Source organism: Salmo trutta, chromosome 9 (genome assembly GCF_901001165.1).
Source record: "Salmo trutta chromosome 9, fSalTru1.1, whole genome shotgun sequence".
Lineage (NCBI taxonomy): Eukaryota > Metazoa > Chordata > Actinopteri > Salmoniformes > Salmonidae > Salmo > Salmo trutta.
In genome coordinates, this window is record NC_042965.1 from 22259213 (window position 1) to 22275537 (window position 16325).

Below are 16325 nucleotides of genomic sequence, written 5' to 3' on the forward strand. Positions count from 1 at the left end.
GACTACTGTGCCTTCTTTTTTACACTCAACATGCACAATTAGTCTCCACTGATGCTGACATTTAGCAGATGAAGAACAATGTGTTTAAATATTTGGGGTTTCTAAGTCAAGTTGAATCAATCGTTTTTGACCGTGGGAAATATTTGCATTATAAATCCTGTCCCCTGGCCTATGCATTTACCAAAATAGACGCACATTTCACTAAATATATTATAACACCTTTATTCCACACGGTGGCGACATTGTCCCATTTATGTGACGTGTGGAATCACCTCTGGGCACGAGGAGCGGTATCACTAGTGGCAGTGTTCTGGGCAACAACTGAGTCATTGAGATGAGGCATAATCATAATGAACTAGTATTAGTGTGTGAATGAAAAAATACTGACTAAGAGACAAGAAGGCCGGTTATTGTGGGCAACACGTTTAATTTGACCATTGTCGAAAACAAAACAACTAACACCTACTATTGAAAAAAAGGTGATGTTTCTGTTAGAAAATGTAGCCCTTGATGTTGGAACACGACACACTCACACAAACAGTCTCATTGAAATGGTTGGCCATTCTTGTTACTGGAGAAATTACCATTACTCTCAGATGCTACATAATCTTTCTCTTTTAGAAATCTGTCTAACTACCATTTCAGTAAAATGGAGCCTGTGCGCACACACACACACACACACACACACACACAACACACACCTCTCAACTGCTTTTGATAGTCTCCGATAATAAGCATATACAGTACACACAGGTAAAGAAATTACAGCTACACAATCACACCAGTGCAATTAAACCCTGACCTGCTGCCTTGGCAGCAACAACATGCAAATCAATGATGCACATACATACGTACAATACAGGTACTCATTTTCAGTGCAAACATTGTCACAGGGTGTCTGCAATCACAGGACACATGTTTACCACATTCTCAAACAATATAAATATCTTGCACAATTCAGACACTGCAAAAAGTCTTCTGTTTGTTTGGTAGGATGCTAATATATTAGAATGCTCTGGGGGTGTATGCTCTTGTGTGTGTGGTGGTCTGGGTATATCCAAGAGCAGGGAGGTTTAATACATTCTATGTGAGGCATTCTAGACTTGTACAGGGTGTCTGTGGTTGGATACAACTTGTCGTGCTGGTCAAGGTGCTCTGCAGCTTTATTGCCCATAATATAGTCTCTACTCCTTTCTTTTCTCCTTCCATTGGCCTTCTGTTTCACTAACCCTGCCCATCAACCTGGGCTTAACCTTACAAGCAATTTCAAACCACTGCCTACTATTCCTGCATCACATTCAATATCTGTGCCAGACATCCCCTCTAGCTTCCTGCAGGCCCCAGAGCGCCATTGATATAATGTATTCATCAGAAGCACACAGACTGAGGAAGACAGGAGGAAGGGAGGATTAAAGTCCTTCATCATGATAGCGACAGCAGTGTTTTTCTGATGCAAGATAACCTCACATCCCCCTCTAAACAATAGACTTTAAATGAGAAGAGGGAGTGACAGCACTATAATTTTGTACCAGCACCTCCAATCAGTGAATGTTTGTTTGCCTGGAGTACAAGGACAATTCCTGAACAAGAAATGAAATGGTTTCCTGTTTAGGGGGCATTTTGGAGAGCTGTGGTTTCTGGTGCTGCTACCCCTAAAGAGGATGTGGATGTACTAAACCAGGAGTAAGCCATCCATCTTGTTGACTCACCCACATTTACCACACAACCCCTGTAACCTAGCCTTTCCTATGATGCATCGATCTTAGAATAATGCAATTTCAAGTATGACAGCCAGGGCATTTATTTACCTCACGTTTAAAAAAAGGAAAACTTTTAAAGAAGTTGCATTCTTTCCACTCACATGTATGAGACTAAGCTAATATGGGGAGAATACCTAGTCATGTCAGTAATGGTACTTATTCCCACTAGATGCACACAGTCCACAAGCTCTCAACCATCATGATGTATGAGCTGTTGCCTTGCAATCTGGGAAGCTCAGAGCCACACCTGGTGTTGTGGTGCTAATTGTTTGGGTGACCTGCGACCAGAGCTGTGGTGTGATGATAATTGTTTGGGTGACCTGCGACCAGAGATGTGGTGTGATGATAATTGTTTGGGTGACCTGCGACCAGAGCTGTGGTGTGATGATAATTGTTTGGGTGACCTGTGACCAGAGCTGTGGTGTGATGATAATTGTTTGGGTGACCTGCGACCAGAGCTGTGGTGTGATGACAATTGTTTGGGTGACCTGTGACCAGAGATGTGATGTGATGATAATTGTTTGGGTGACCTGTGACCAGAGCTGTGGTGTGATGATAATTGTTTGGGTGACCTGTGACCAGAGCTGTGGTGTGATGATAATTGTTTGGGTGACCTGCGACCAGAGCTGTGGTGTGATGATAATTGTTTGGGTGACCTGTGACCAGAGCTGTGGTGTGATGATAATTGTTTGGGTGACCTGTGACCAGAGCTGTGATGTGATGATAATTGTTTGGGAGACCTGTGACCAGAGCTGTGGTGTGATGATAATTGTTTGGGTGACCTGTGACCAGAGCTGTGGTGTGATGATAATTGTTTGGGTGACCTGTGACCAGAGCTGTGGTGTGATGATAATTGTTTGGGTGACCTGTGACCAGAGCTGTGGTGTGATGATAATTGTTTGGGTGACCTGCGACCAGAGCTGTGGTGTGATGATAATTGTTTGGGTGACCTGTGACCAGAGCTGTGGAAGTAGATGTTCTACTCCTCGAAATCCATTGACAAAACCTCTTCTTCATCCTCCTCCTCTTCATCCTTCCTCTCAATGGGAACATTGTGACAGAACTGGGGTGTTGTGATAGGTGATAAAGATGCACGTCTAGTACAGGAACCAATGTCAGTCCTAGTAGCTACAGGGTCCGAGTCAGATAAACCTCATATGAAAATGAGCTCAGTAAAGCAGGAGGCCTCGGGGTGTTTTCCAGCCATTTAGATAGAAGTCTTCTCTGTATAACCATTCCCCCTGAGGTGTGACTGAGGTTCCAATGACTCTGACATAGGAGGGAAGGAAGTGCTCCTGGGGGAAGTTTCCCCTAGTTATAGATCTAGGATCAGCTTCCCCTCCCTCAATCCTAACCTTTACTATTAGTGGGGAAACTGCAAAACTGGGGCAACTTCACCCTACACCGGAGGGAGTCCACTGGGTCACATGACAGTACAGCGGTTCCTCTGCAGCGCCCCTTGTAGGCGGATCCCAGGGGTGTGGTTCTGTTTCATGCCACGCCCTACAGCGATGCCCAGCAGCTCTTTGAAGAGCAGGACCACATGCCAGTTGAACTTGGCAGAGCACTCCACATATCCACACTTCCAGGTCTTCTTGACCAGCACAGAGACGGCCCTGCGAGGCGTGAAGCGCTGGCGCTGCAGGTCTCTTTTACTGCCCACCACAAGGATGGGAACCTCACTGCTGCTACCCTCCCTACAGGGACAGGGAGAGGGAAGACAGAAGAGGGGGGAAGGAACAGAGAGAGAGAGAGAGCACAGGGATAAAGGTGAAAAAGAATTGCAATGTGATTAGCTAACAAACATGTGGTCCAACAGCTACACAGAAATCCCAGTCACATAATTCCTATTCTCCACACATCCTGTGTATAAATACGAATTTAAAGGTGACTGCATTGATGAAGAGTCTCCTGGTCCGTGAGTAAGTGAGCCTTCTCACCCTCCCCCTCTTCGTGACATTGTGAAGGTCAGTAGCATGACAGGGAGACTGGAGACACCTTCTTCCAGAGAGGTCAATGGGTGTTTGTGTGTGAGGATTTCTGCAGTATGAGTGTTTCTGTACATGTCGGGGCTTGTGTAGTGTCTACCCACAGCCACAGTGTGTGTGTGTGTGTGTGTGTGTGTGTGTGTGTGTGTGTGTGTGTGTGTGTGTGTGTGTGTGTGTGTGTGTGTGTGTGTGTGTAAATGCCACTATAAAATAATGTGATGTGTGTGGTCTGATTCCTCTGACTGTGTTGGAGGTGTGTGGGGGTGGATCAGAGCTTTGGGGCCCTAGGGGCTTCCCTCCACACTCCGTATCGACAGAGACTAAATGTGGAGGGAAATGTTTCTCACAGCACATTGGATTGTGAAGCTGTATGGCAGGCTGCGAGCTGGGCTAAAGCAGTGATGACTCAAGTGAGGCTGACAGTAATGCTATTGTATACAATAAGCTCAGATTCCCTGCTAGCAGGTTGAGTTGCAAATGCAATGATTCAAGAAAGAACACAGACATACACACATAAAGAGCCCCCCTCCCCTAAACACAAACATAATAATAAAAAGACAACGTTTAAAACAAAATAAGAATACAAAGGGAAATGGACAATAGGGAAACACCTTGACCAACAAAAAATGCTCAATTTCACTTCAGGATTTATATATCCAAGATGAACCTGCATCTAATTGAGATGTGATGATAGCTTCTGGTGGATATAACTTAACACTTCCATATAAACACAGTCCGAACTAGCTACTTGTACTGAGAGGTTTCAATTCAACTTGGTAATGAGGCTGTGGGGTGACATAAAACCAACCCCATTAATCCCAACACCAAGCAGGCATCTGCTACCCTCTCAAATACCCATCCAGGCCTGAAGGTCTCTGGAGCAGCGGTTTAGAAGAGTGTGTGTGTGTGTGTGTGTTTGTTTGTGTGTGTGTGTTTGTGTGAGCTGTCAGAGTCTTCATTACATCAAAGGAAGGCAGCTATGGGCTTTTGGGCAGAAAGAAAACACAGCCAGAAAACTGACAAGGCAGGGATTCTGGATGAGGGAGAATGCGGGTGTGAGAGAGTGCAGTATGTGTGTGTGTGTGTGTTTGTTTTGGAGTGGGTTGAGTAAGCAGCAGCAGAAAGACAGGGGAAATTCCTCCCAGGCATCTTCCCATCCTTCTAGCCCACACAAATCCCAATAACCTGCATCTGGATGTCCCCTACTCCATTATTCCGATTTATTCACCAGGAAACTCATCCATCCATCCTCCCTATCTCCCTCACCCTATGTCAATCAACCAGACAGTCAGTCAGCCAGTCAGTCATCCAATCAGCCAGACAGACAGTCAATCAGTCATCCAGTCAATTAGCCAGACAGTCAGTCAGCCAGTCAGTCATCCAGTCAGCCAGACAGCCAGTCAGTCAGCCAGTCACCCAGTCAGTCAGTCACCCAGTCAGTCAGTCAGTCAGCCAGCCAGCCAGCCAATCAGCCAGTCAGCGATACAGCCAGCCAGCCAGTGAGCGATACAGCCAGTCAGCCAGCTAGCCAGTCAGACTATCCAGGACAGATCAGGACAGCCTGGCAGGTCATCTAGCTTTTCACACCTGCAGCTCAGGAGGAGCAAACACTAGTACATGTGGAAGGGATGGTGCACTGCAGTTTAAAGGCAGGTCCTGTCACAGAGCTGCAAAGATGTGAATCTCTTTAGAACTCAACAAATGAGGGCCATTCATTCCCCTATCAATATGCAAATGAATGCAGGTGCAGAGGCCTGTAGTCAGAATGACAGATGTCTTTGGTCCTTTTTCTCTTTTACATACAGTACATGACTGCTGGTCTTCTGTAGCCGTGTATGGGTCTCTCCACAGGTGTTTTACCTAATTGGTCCATATTTGTCACTGTGTTGTGTTTTTCCCTTACCTGTGCTCCATGATCTGCTGGCGGATCATCTTGACGTACTCAAAGCTCTCCACACAGCAGATGTCATAGACCAGGATGTAAGCGTTGGCATTACGCACCCCTCTGCAGCGTAGGTCCAGCCACTCCTGATAGAGAGAAAGAGAGACAGACAGACATACAGACATCACTCACCCACTACAGGCACACAAAGATCCAAAAATAGGAAGGATATTGAAGACATATTGTTTCACTTGTCACTGACTTGACAAGTGAAACAGGATTATAAATGATTTATATTTCAAGACCAAAATAACATCTTCAAATGGAATGTATTCTGCTCCCATATCTCCCATAAAACAGTGACGCTTGTGAGGACAGGAGTTCTTTTAGCAGGTTTTTGAAACAGAGGTAGTCACAGATCACATTCAATTATTCAAAAGCTGTCAGGAGGTTTTGTCCTCTTCATTTCGGTTGAAATTGAAATAGCGTAGAGTCAAATAGATTTAAGACAACTTTGAGTCAGTCAGAGGTGTAATTTTAATTTAACCTTTATTTAACTAGGAAAGTCAGTTAAGAACGAATTCGTTGTCTGACTCTACCTGGCTTGTGCATAATGCAGGCCCAGTACAGCTCTCTGGGCTACACATGGCTGAGGTCAGAAACACAGAAACGGAGCGCTGGCAGAGGGCCAGTCTCCTGTCAACCATAACACTTGGAACACATCAGTCCCACAGCGCTACACTGTTCAGCCCTGCTGTACGCAATGACGGGAGGGCAAACAGCTGACAGATGAATAGTAATGATTTGCTAACAATAATTAAAACACACAGCACAATGGGAGTGATTTGCTACAGCCATTAAGGTAATTGCTTCAGCCATGACACAGTGACCCAATCACCTCCCTCCCGCTATCTCTGTTTCTCTGTTTCTCTCTCACACACACTTTCACTCTCTCACTCTCTATGTCGTCAGCTCTACCTACGTGAGCTGAATCTATAAGGAGTTCTGTTAGCTGGGGGAGGGAGAGAAAAAGGGAAGAGGGTGATTGGGGAGGGAGGGATGGAAGGAGAAAGCAGAGAGAGAGAAGCGGAGAGATTAAAGAGCAGCAGGTGGATAGACAGGAAGGAAGGGGGAGGGAAGGGTAGAGCGATGGATGGATCAACAGGGTGTGAACATAAGCCCTGGCCTGAGCCCCACCAGGCTGACAGGCAGTGGGTGGAGGAGTGGGCGAGCTGGCAGAGGGCACAAGCATTCCCCTTCACTCACCTCCAACACTAGCTTTCTGAACAGACAGTGAGAAATCAATACGGCAAGAAGAGCGGAATGTCATTGCAGTAATGAGAATCAACAGGATAACACTGGAGGAGTACTCTAAATGCATCCTGTTTATTCTGTAGATAAGTCTAAACAAGGAGTTTGTCAATAAGTCATTTTGGTGGGGAATCAGATGTAAACCGAAGAGACGAGACAGAGAGACAGAGAGACAGAGAGAGAGAGAGAGAGAGAGAGAGAGACAGAGAGAGAAACAGAGATAGCGGGAGGGAGGTGATTGGGTCACTGTGTCATGGCTGAAGCAATTACCTTAATGGCTGTAGCAAATCACTCCCATTGTGCTGTGTGTTTTAATTATTGTTAGCAAATCATTACTATTCATCTGTCAGCTGTTTGCCCTCCCGTCATTGCGTACAGCAGGGCTGAACAGTGTAGCACTGTAGTACTGATGTGTTCCAAGTGTTATGCTTGACAGGAGACTGGCCCTCTGCCAGTGCTCTGTTTCTGTGTTTCTGATCTCAGCCATGTGTAGCCCAGAGAGCTGTACTGGGCCTGCATTATGCACAAAACGCGAGTCAGACATGTTTTATGGCTTCAGTCTGGTTTACCGCAGGCTACCTGACTGACTCAAAGTTGTCTTAAAGACCTACACTACCGTTCAAAAGTTTGGGGTCACTTAGAAATGTCCTTGTTTCCATGAAAACATACATGAAATGAGTTGCAAAATTAATAGGAAATATAGTCAAGACGTTGAAAAGGTTAATGATTTTTGATTTAAAGAATAATTGTGTCCTTCAAACTTTGCTTTCTTCAAAGAATCCTCCATTGGTAGCAATTACAGCCTTGCAGACCTTTGTCATTCTAGCTGTCAATTTGTTGAGGTAATCTGAACAGATTTCACCCCATTCTTCCTGAAGCACCTCCCACAAGTTGGATTGGCTTGATGGGCACTTCTTACGTACCATACGGTCAAGCTGCTCCCACAACAGCTCAATAGGGTTGAGATCCGGTGACAGTGCTGGCCACTCCTTTGTCCAGTGTCTGTGTTATTTTGCCCATCTTAATCTTTTCTTTTTATTGGCCAGTCTGAGATATGGCTTTTTCTTTGCAACTATGCCTAGAAGGCCAGCATCCCAGAGTCTCCTCTTCACTGTTGACGTTGAGACTGGTGTTTTGCGAGTACTATTTAATGAAGCTGCCAGTTGAGGACTTGTGAGGCGTCTGTTTCTCAAACTAGACACTCTAATGTACTAGTCCTCTTGCTCAGTTGTGCACCGGGGCCTCCCACTCTTCTTTCTATTCTGGTTAGAGCCAGTTTGCGCTGTTCTGTGAAGGGAGTAGTACACAGCGTTGTACGAGATCTTCAGTTTCTTGGCAATTTCTCGCATGGAATAGCCTTCATTTCTCAGAACAAGAATAGACTGACGAGTTTCAGAAGAAAGTTAATTGTTTCTGTCCATTTTGAGCCTATAATCAAACCCACAAATGTCGATGCTCCAGATACTCAACTAGTCTAAAGAAGGCCAGCTTTATTGCTTCTTTAAACAGCACAACAGTTTTCAGCTGTGCTAACATAATTGCAAAAGGGCTTTCTAATGATCAATTAGCCTTTTAAAATGCTAAACTTGGATTAGCTAACACAACGTGCCATTGGAACACAGGAGTGCTGGTTGCTGATAATGGGCCTCTATACCCCTATGTAGATATCCATTAAAAATCTGCTGTTTCCAGCAACAAAAGTAATTTACAACATTAACAATGTCTACACTAGATTTCTGATCAATTTGATGTTATTTTATTGGACAAAAAATTGCTTTTCTTCAAAAACAAGGTAATTTCTAAGTGACCCCAAACTTTTGAACGGTAGTGTATTTCACTTTACGCAATTTCACTCTTTCTCTCTATATGTCACCAGCTCTACCTGCTTGAGTTTAATATAAAAGTGGTTCTGTTAGCTGGGGGACAGAGAAGGAGAGATGGAGAAAGAGGGGGGAGGGAGGGTTAGAGCGATGGATGGATCAACAGGGTGGGGAATCGGATGCAGTAATGGGGCAGAATCTGAGAGGAGATAGGGACCAATGTGAGCTGTAATGATGACAATGGTAACATATCCATGTCGACGAGGAATAATAGCTTTTATTTAATTTTGAGGGATTTTCGGCACCACTGCGTTTGTGTGTGTGAGAGAGAGGGAGGAAGGGAGAGTCACACATACAGTAGGTCTGAAACATAATGAGGGCGATCAGCCATGGAGGCAAGCAATGTGGCACCGAGATCATTACACACAAAGGTGGGAGAGAGTGAGAGAATGAGGAGGAAGAGAAGGGAGGACAAGAAAATACATAATGGTCGACAGTGAAAAGAATGTACATAGGGAGATTCAGTTCTATACATTTTTGCTGTTATTGCCTTTTCTCCCTGCGGGTTTATTCAATAGTTTTCCAGGAGGAATGAAAGAGGGGTAGTGACCATAGATGACAGATCATCAGCATTCCTCTACCATCTCTCCTCTTTCTGCCCCCCCACTCCCCATCAATTCCTATTTCCAGATTATTATCTCTCTTTTCCGTTTAAGCAGTACACATGATCACATCCCTCTCTATCTACAGTAGGTGTGTTAAATGCACCCCCATCTCTCTGTGGGCTAAAAATACAGGTTGCATCCTCGGCTCATATCTCTTTGTCATCCAAGTACTATTTTTTATGTGGAGGTGGAGCTCTGTACACAGAAACGATGGCAACACTGCGGCTTGTAAACTCACTATTCCACCTTCTCACACCTGTAGGACCGAGAAGAGAACAACAGAGAAAGAGAGAAAAGAGGACGTGGAAAGGAGCTAAAGAAAGTAAACACACATTGGAACTGTGCGTGTGTATGTGTGTGTGAGTGCGCACAGGTGTGTGTGTTTATATGTTCTCCAGTTGGCTCTTTGAAAACTATTAAAACTCGCAGCTTAGCCTGCTCCCTTCAAGTGCCAAACAGAGCAGGTTTCCCTGACAACCCAGGTCCTTGGTCACTTTTTTACCAGGATGTGAGGGAGCTGGCATCCCACTGCTCCCAAAGACAGTAATGGTGTCCGAACACAGCTCATCCAGAGAGAAGAGAGCATGGTCATGAAGGGTTATACCTGGAGACATACCTCAGACACTATTCTGCCCCTTTGGGATTGAGCTTCTCATGACTTATTGAGTTACTGTTCACAAGGGAGACAAGCCCACATTACACCTGTGAGTGTTTGCGGGGTTAATTAGGGTTTAAGATGGCATTGATCTGTTGTCTCCTCCAGCTGCCGGACTCTGATGACAGCGCCGGCCTTTTAATACACACACATCTCTACCTGCTCTGCCAGTCTGTGTGACAGAGCCTATCTGCAGAGGCTGACAAAGGGCCAAGAGAGCGTATCCAGAAGAAAGACAACATTTCTGATTCATCTGATGTAATGAACAGTAAAATAGATACATTGTATTCTATATACACTCAGTTGCCAGTTTATTATGTACACTCATCTAGTACCGGGTCGGATAAGGCAATGTATTTCCACTCCTCAATTGTCCAGTGTTGGTGATCGAGTTCCCACTGGAACTCGATTGTTTTTATCTGATAGGAGTTGAACCCGGGGGTCATCCGCTGCAATAGCCCATCCGTGACAAGGACCGACGAGTTGTGTATTTTGTAGAGGCCGTTCTGCACACCACTGTTGTGCTCTGTCGTTATTTGCCAGTCCGGGATGCCGTTTGATTAACTGTTCAGGAGTCTTATGGCTTGGGGGTAGAAGCTGTTAAGATGCCTTTTGGACCTAGACTTGGTGCTCCGGTACCGCTTGCCGTGCGGTAGCAGAGAGAACAGTCTATGGCGGCTGGAGTCTTCTGTTTGTCACACCATTCTCTGTAAACCCTAGACACTGTCGTGCGTGAAAATCCCAGGAGGCTGGACGTTTCTGAGATACTGGAACCAACGCGCCTGGCACTGATGATCATACCACGCTCAAAGTTGCAAACAGTAATTGAATGCCTCGATGCCTGTCTGCCTGCTTTATATAGCAAACTCACTGTCTGTAGGAGCGAACGGGATGGTGTATCTAATAAAATTAGTATACATTATCATAGTAGGAGAGAGAGAAGCAAATGGAAACAGAGCGAGAGAGACACGAGAGAGAGACGAGAGAGTGATAGAGCGAGAGAGCATTATGTGTGGAAGTCATGGTGATATGATACAATATCAGAAGATGAATAAATCTGAATGGGATCCACTGTAAGGCTTAAGTCCATCTGTCATCACATCCTATCGATAAACTGTGACAGATGCTCTGGGAATGCAAACAGCAACAAATTAAAACAGACAGCAGCCCCGCCAGAACATAAATGATTGTTACCATCCCCAAAGTTAAATAATGAAGTGGCGTCTGCCCTGCCTGCCTAAAGAGACCTAAACAAGTAAACATCCTGAGTCTAAATGATGGACCAGAGCCAAAGTACAAGTACTACGTCCTTTATTGCATGCACTTACCTAACAGAAACCTGGGCCCCTTCCATAAACATGGAGACATACTGACGCACATCACTTTATTCACCATCTTCCTCCCCTGGTACCATGTGGGGGAAGAGGAACCTCATTTAGTGAATCTGGATTTATATGGTGGGCATTAGACTCTTTCTAACCTATCTAATAGGCTGCAGCAGCCCCACTCTCGTCTCTATTAGTCTCTCTATTCCCTCAAGGCCTTCAGCAGGGCACTGTGCTTTAATCCAATCAGCTCCAAATAAAATGAGAGTAAATCTCAATCGAGTCCCTGGGTCTGTTCTTGTTCTAGAGCGCTCTGTCCTGTGATGTTGGCCCAGACAGCCACCTCTCTGCAGACCACCATGGGCCTCCTGGCTCATTAAATATGGAAGTAAAAGAGGAGAGCGCTCGCTCGGAGTGGAAAGCGGGAATGCCTCACCACCCCTGTCACAGCCAGTAAAGGAAGACCAGGTAGGGTGGTTCAGAGGCTGGGCTACAGAACAGAACACAGAGGAGTAAGAGATGCTAATGCTTCTGCTCTCAGAGCCATTCGTGAGGAAATGAACCTTGACAAATCTGCCTGATAGCAGTGTTCTTGTTGCACTCAACTAATGATTCCCTGGTCCTGTTTGGCTCAGTTGGTAGAGCATGGTGCTTGCAATGCAAGGGTTGTGGGTTTGATTCCCACGGGGGGCACCAGTATGTAAAATATGAAAATGTATGCACTCACTGCTGTAAGTTGCTCTGGAAAAGAGCATCTGCTAAATATCTAAAATGTACCTAAGTACTGGTAGAGATGTCTGTGTTGGTTAGATACTGTATACCGATGTCTTAAACTGCTCTCGGAAGAGGTTGAGGCTGTTATGTACATATTCAACCAATTCTCCATTTAAGTATTCAACTGTTGAAAGATATAACTAATCTATATGCAGACATAATGAATCATGGTGCTGTAACGTGTGAAAGGAAAGCAACAATGCTCATGCAGCATTATATATGTAGGAGTCAGAGAACAGATGTGCAATTTACACATTTTTATGTGACGAGGCCCCTGGGGATGTACTGTACACAGACACAAACACACACCTTGCAGACTCTATAATGTGATCCATCCTGTCTTCTCCCTGCTGTTTGCACTTGCCAGACTGCTCTAATGATGGCTAAGAGGCATTTAGCTGAAGAAAGAGCAAAGAAAATCAGATTGATTGTGTTGAGGTACTCCGCTCCACAGATTGGAGACAATGAAGCACACTGCAGACCTTTTAACACATACTAAGAGACAGTTGTCATATTCTCCTCTTTTCTTTCTCTCTCCTGTAAATGGCTAGAATCCTGAATTCTCCCCTGCATTCCTGCTGGCTCTGTCTGGTGGTGCCTGGCTGGGTTGAGGCTGACTACTCTTCAGTGTGTTGAATCTTCTGTTTACAGGAAGCACCGTGCATGCCCATTATGAATTCAGAGGGCTTTCTGTTTGGCTGCATGGCCTGATCTCTCCTCCATGGGCTGATCTCAATTTCTCAGTGGCACCATACCTGTCCAAAAAATACAGTTCTTGCAATGGAGTCGAAAGGCCGCAACACGTTCCCTCAGCCAATGACAAAAGCCTGGCAACTATCAGTAATATCTGTGTTTGACGCCAGTCCCAGCCAGCTCTCCCAGCCAGCTCTCCCAGCCAGCTCTCCCAGCCAGCTCTCCCAGCCAGCTCTCCCAACCAGCTCTCCCAGCCAGCTCTCCCAACCAGCTCTCCCAGCCAGCTCTCCCAGCCAGCTCTCCCAACCAGCTCTGTGGTAACCTTGGAGAACCCCATCTGGAGCCCCAGCAGCCAGGTCCAGGGAGGGAAACAGACAGGCTTTCTGTGGACCAGTAAGGAGGTCAAGATTGGTGTGTGAGGGTGTCATTAGATATTCAGAAACACCCTTAAGCATGAATACAAGCATGTACGCACACACACACACTAATATATGCATGTGTGTCTGTCACTCATTTAAGGTGAGGACAAGGAGATACAGAGAGAGCAGGAGACTGGTGCAAGTGCTGTCTGAAAGCAGAACAGCTTTGAGAAAATAGATTGAATTGATCAAACCACTGGCTGTCAGTGGAAAAAGCTGCAACTACTGTATGGTGTTTCATCTGCCATTAGCTGCTCTTGCCAGGGCATATCTATGGAGCTAGAGCTTGCTGTATAAGGTCACTAAGAGAATCTCCATTTTGACTTTTACTCATTTAATGCATTGGTCATTATGTTGGAGCATGCTGTGTTTTAGCAGCAGTAAGTTCAACCATTTGCTATCGATTCAGAGTTTATGACTCAATGTGGAATTGTAGCACTTACTGCCACTCCAAACACTTGAATGCTACTTGATGGGCTGTGGATCTGTGTGCCAGCTCGAACAAAGTCAAAGCACATGTGCTTCCAGTTCCCTCCTCTGATAAGAGCACACATCACTCCCCTCAGCCAGGCAGACAGTCTCCATCACCCCAGCCAGATTCAGGTGCCCTGAGGCTGGGCAGCTGAGTGTCCTCTGGTCGTGGGTCTAGGAGCAAATAGCCAAAAATGACTTACTTACGGAGTCATAGAGGCAGAACATATGGATCAATTCAATATGACATAAACATCCCTCGTTTTGCCTGAGGGTGGCAATATAATGCAGTGAGGAGCCCAGAGAGAGAAAGAGAGAGTGTGTGTGCTTGCGTGCGTGTGTTTTAAAACACCAAATATATAAAGTAGCCTATAGCCTAGGCTTACCACTGAAGTAATACACCAGGTCCCCATAGCAACTACTGCTCTAAGGGGCATCTGATTAAGAACAAAATGCAACGGATGTCTTTTGAAGAAGCGCGCGATGGTAATTTTCCAGGGCTCTAACTATTAGCGTGAGGCCAAATAGGTTCTGATAACCTAAAGGTAAGTTAAGACAATGAGGCAAACACTTACCACATCTCGAAATTATAGCATTAAAGCCTAGGATATATTTTGAGCCCAATAAGAGAATGCTAGTATCTTTCCTATAAGTGAAAAACCCAAATAGAAAGTCACTTTCTATCTTACCTGGCTCGAGCTTGAGGGGAATGACGAAATTGGCGGGACATCCAAAATCTTCAGGTCGTACATGTTACCGTTCAAAATGACAGAGGGTCTGTACACATACCTGGTTCGGGTTGGAGTGTAAACCTCTGAGAAGTCATTATAAATAAATTGACGGATTATGGAAGTTTTCCCGACTCCGGGAGCTCCGATAACAGCGATACTTAGCGTCTCCACCATTCCTGGAACACCATGGACAGCGACCAAACCAATTTGCAACTCAACAAAGATGATCCAAGCAGCGGTCTTGTTCCCAGGAAATATCGCTGCTGCTCTTCCGGCACAGATCAAAGCCAAGTTATTTTACGTTGAAGTAAACACTTTTTGCTTGCTGCGGCCCAAACATGTAGATTTTGCTAAACCTTATAATTAGGTAAAGAAAGGTCGAAACAGTCATCCGTCGTCAATGTTTTTAAATTAAATGGTTATGTTTGCTGTTATCCAATCTCTCTCACATCGAAACACAAATAACGTCACTTGAGCTTATTTCGTTTAATAGTCCTAAAAAAAAATCCTTCCAAGATTCAATACCGGGGAGGGGGTTTTCGCAACGTCTCCGCATTCCATAGGGAGAAACTGTATGCTAATCTTCTGGGGAACAACCCCCCGCGCCCTCGTCCCCTAGGAGGGAGCGCAAAGTCCGTCCTCGGAATTTCCACAGGGACATAATCTCACTTACTGTTTGAATTATCTCAACATTAACGAGCCCATTATTGCTTTTCTTACGGATCTTCAGGCTGTACAGTTATTCTATCCGCACCTCTTACTCGTCTCCAGCCGATGCACCAATACGACTGACTCCTTGCGCTCACCAAAGCCTTGGAGAGGCACGCTAACTCAGCAGCCCCGTATCTACAGATAGATTTCCACGTGCTCCGGAATGAGCATAATCTGCTCTTCACGATGTAAAAAGGCACAGTTGATAATTTAGATGAAACGATCCAAAAACAGAGACAAGCGATCAACTGCTGCATAGGCATCAAATGAATGTATCTCCCCTGCTCACTGGTGTGTCTGTCGGTATGGTGCGCGTTCCTTGTGTGTGTGTGCGTACGTGCGTGATTGGATGTGTATGCTTTTGTCATCTTTTACGTGTATTTACGTGCGTGTTAATCATGACAGTCGTGCCAAGGTTTTGTGTAATGAGCTACTATTTAGAGGTCAAATACCTGAAATGGAACCACGAATGATGTAGCCTATCACAAAATGCACATTGACGTGTCGACCAAATTAATATTTCAATTTTTCCTCCGGGACACAGAATCCTCAAAGGAGGCTCCCATGGAGACAGAATGCTGCATTTACACTTCCTTAAAGCGCAAGGCTGACGAACAACTGATTGGGTTCCTAAAGCTAAGGGATTGATGAAGGATGGCTCCCTATCAATAGCAATACCTTGAGTGGCAATTAAGGTGTCACATATGATTAATTATACTACACCATTAATATGATGCAAAGCATGTGTACTTGCTCCTAAAACAATGGTCATAAAATGAATGCTTCTCTTGCTCTTTCCTATTCAATTGCGACATCTAGACTACCTGTCTCAAGAGCCCTATGTGTACTCATTAGCTATAGTCAAGCAATAATTACATATTTAGCCTAGAATAAAACCCTGCGTCATCATCATTTGTTTGTATGATTTCACCAAAACGAGCGGGGAGAGTGACGACAACCTGCTGCCATTCCAGTGATAGATGCAGTCAGAGTGAGAGGCTGACTAAATGGGTGATATGAGCGCAGTGTGCTCTTGTCGCATTGACCAATTTTAACTCACCCTCACCTCACTGTTAAAAGCAAACCGTTAAAAAATATATTTTGAGAGCTCGATTGCAAT

General features: G+C 45.1%; 1 protein-coding gene across 1 annotated transcript; it reads right to left on the reverse strand.

Moving 5' to 3' along the window:
• Window positions 1-407: 407 nt before the first annotated feature.
• rasl10a (RAS-like, family 10, member A) lies at window positions 408-15227 on the reverse strand. Its single transcript, XM_029763036.1, has 3 exons — window positions 14453-15227; window positions 5652-5776; window positions 408-3457 (listed from the first exon to the last, which is right to left on the reverse strand). The coding sequence occupies exons 1-3, from the start codon at window positions 14666-14668 to the stop codon at window positions 3184-3186; spliced, it is 615 nt and encodes a 204-aa protein (XP_029618896.1). The 5' UTR covers window positions 14669-15227; the 3' UTR covers window positions 408-3183.
• Window positions 15228-16325: the final 1098 nt, after the last annotated feature.

Excerpts from the sequence above, each read along its gene's own strand:
- rasl10a (XM_029763036.1), bottom strand. The coding sequence starts at position 14,668 with ATGGTGGAGACGCTAAGTATCGCTGTTATCGGAGCTCCCGGAGTCGGG. Across the intron at positions 5,777-14,452 it reads TCCCCTCAAGCTCGAGCCAG|GAGTGGCTGGACCTACGCTG; the intron begins GTAAGATAGAAA and ends TCTCTCTATCAG. Across the intron at positions 3,458-5,651 it reads CAGCAGATCATGGAGCACAG|GGAGGGTAGCAGCAGTGAGG; the intron begins GTAAGGGAAAAA and ends CTGTCCCTGTAG.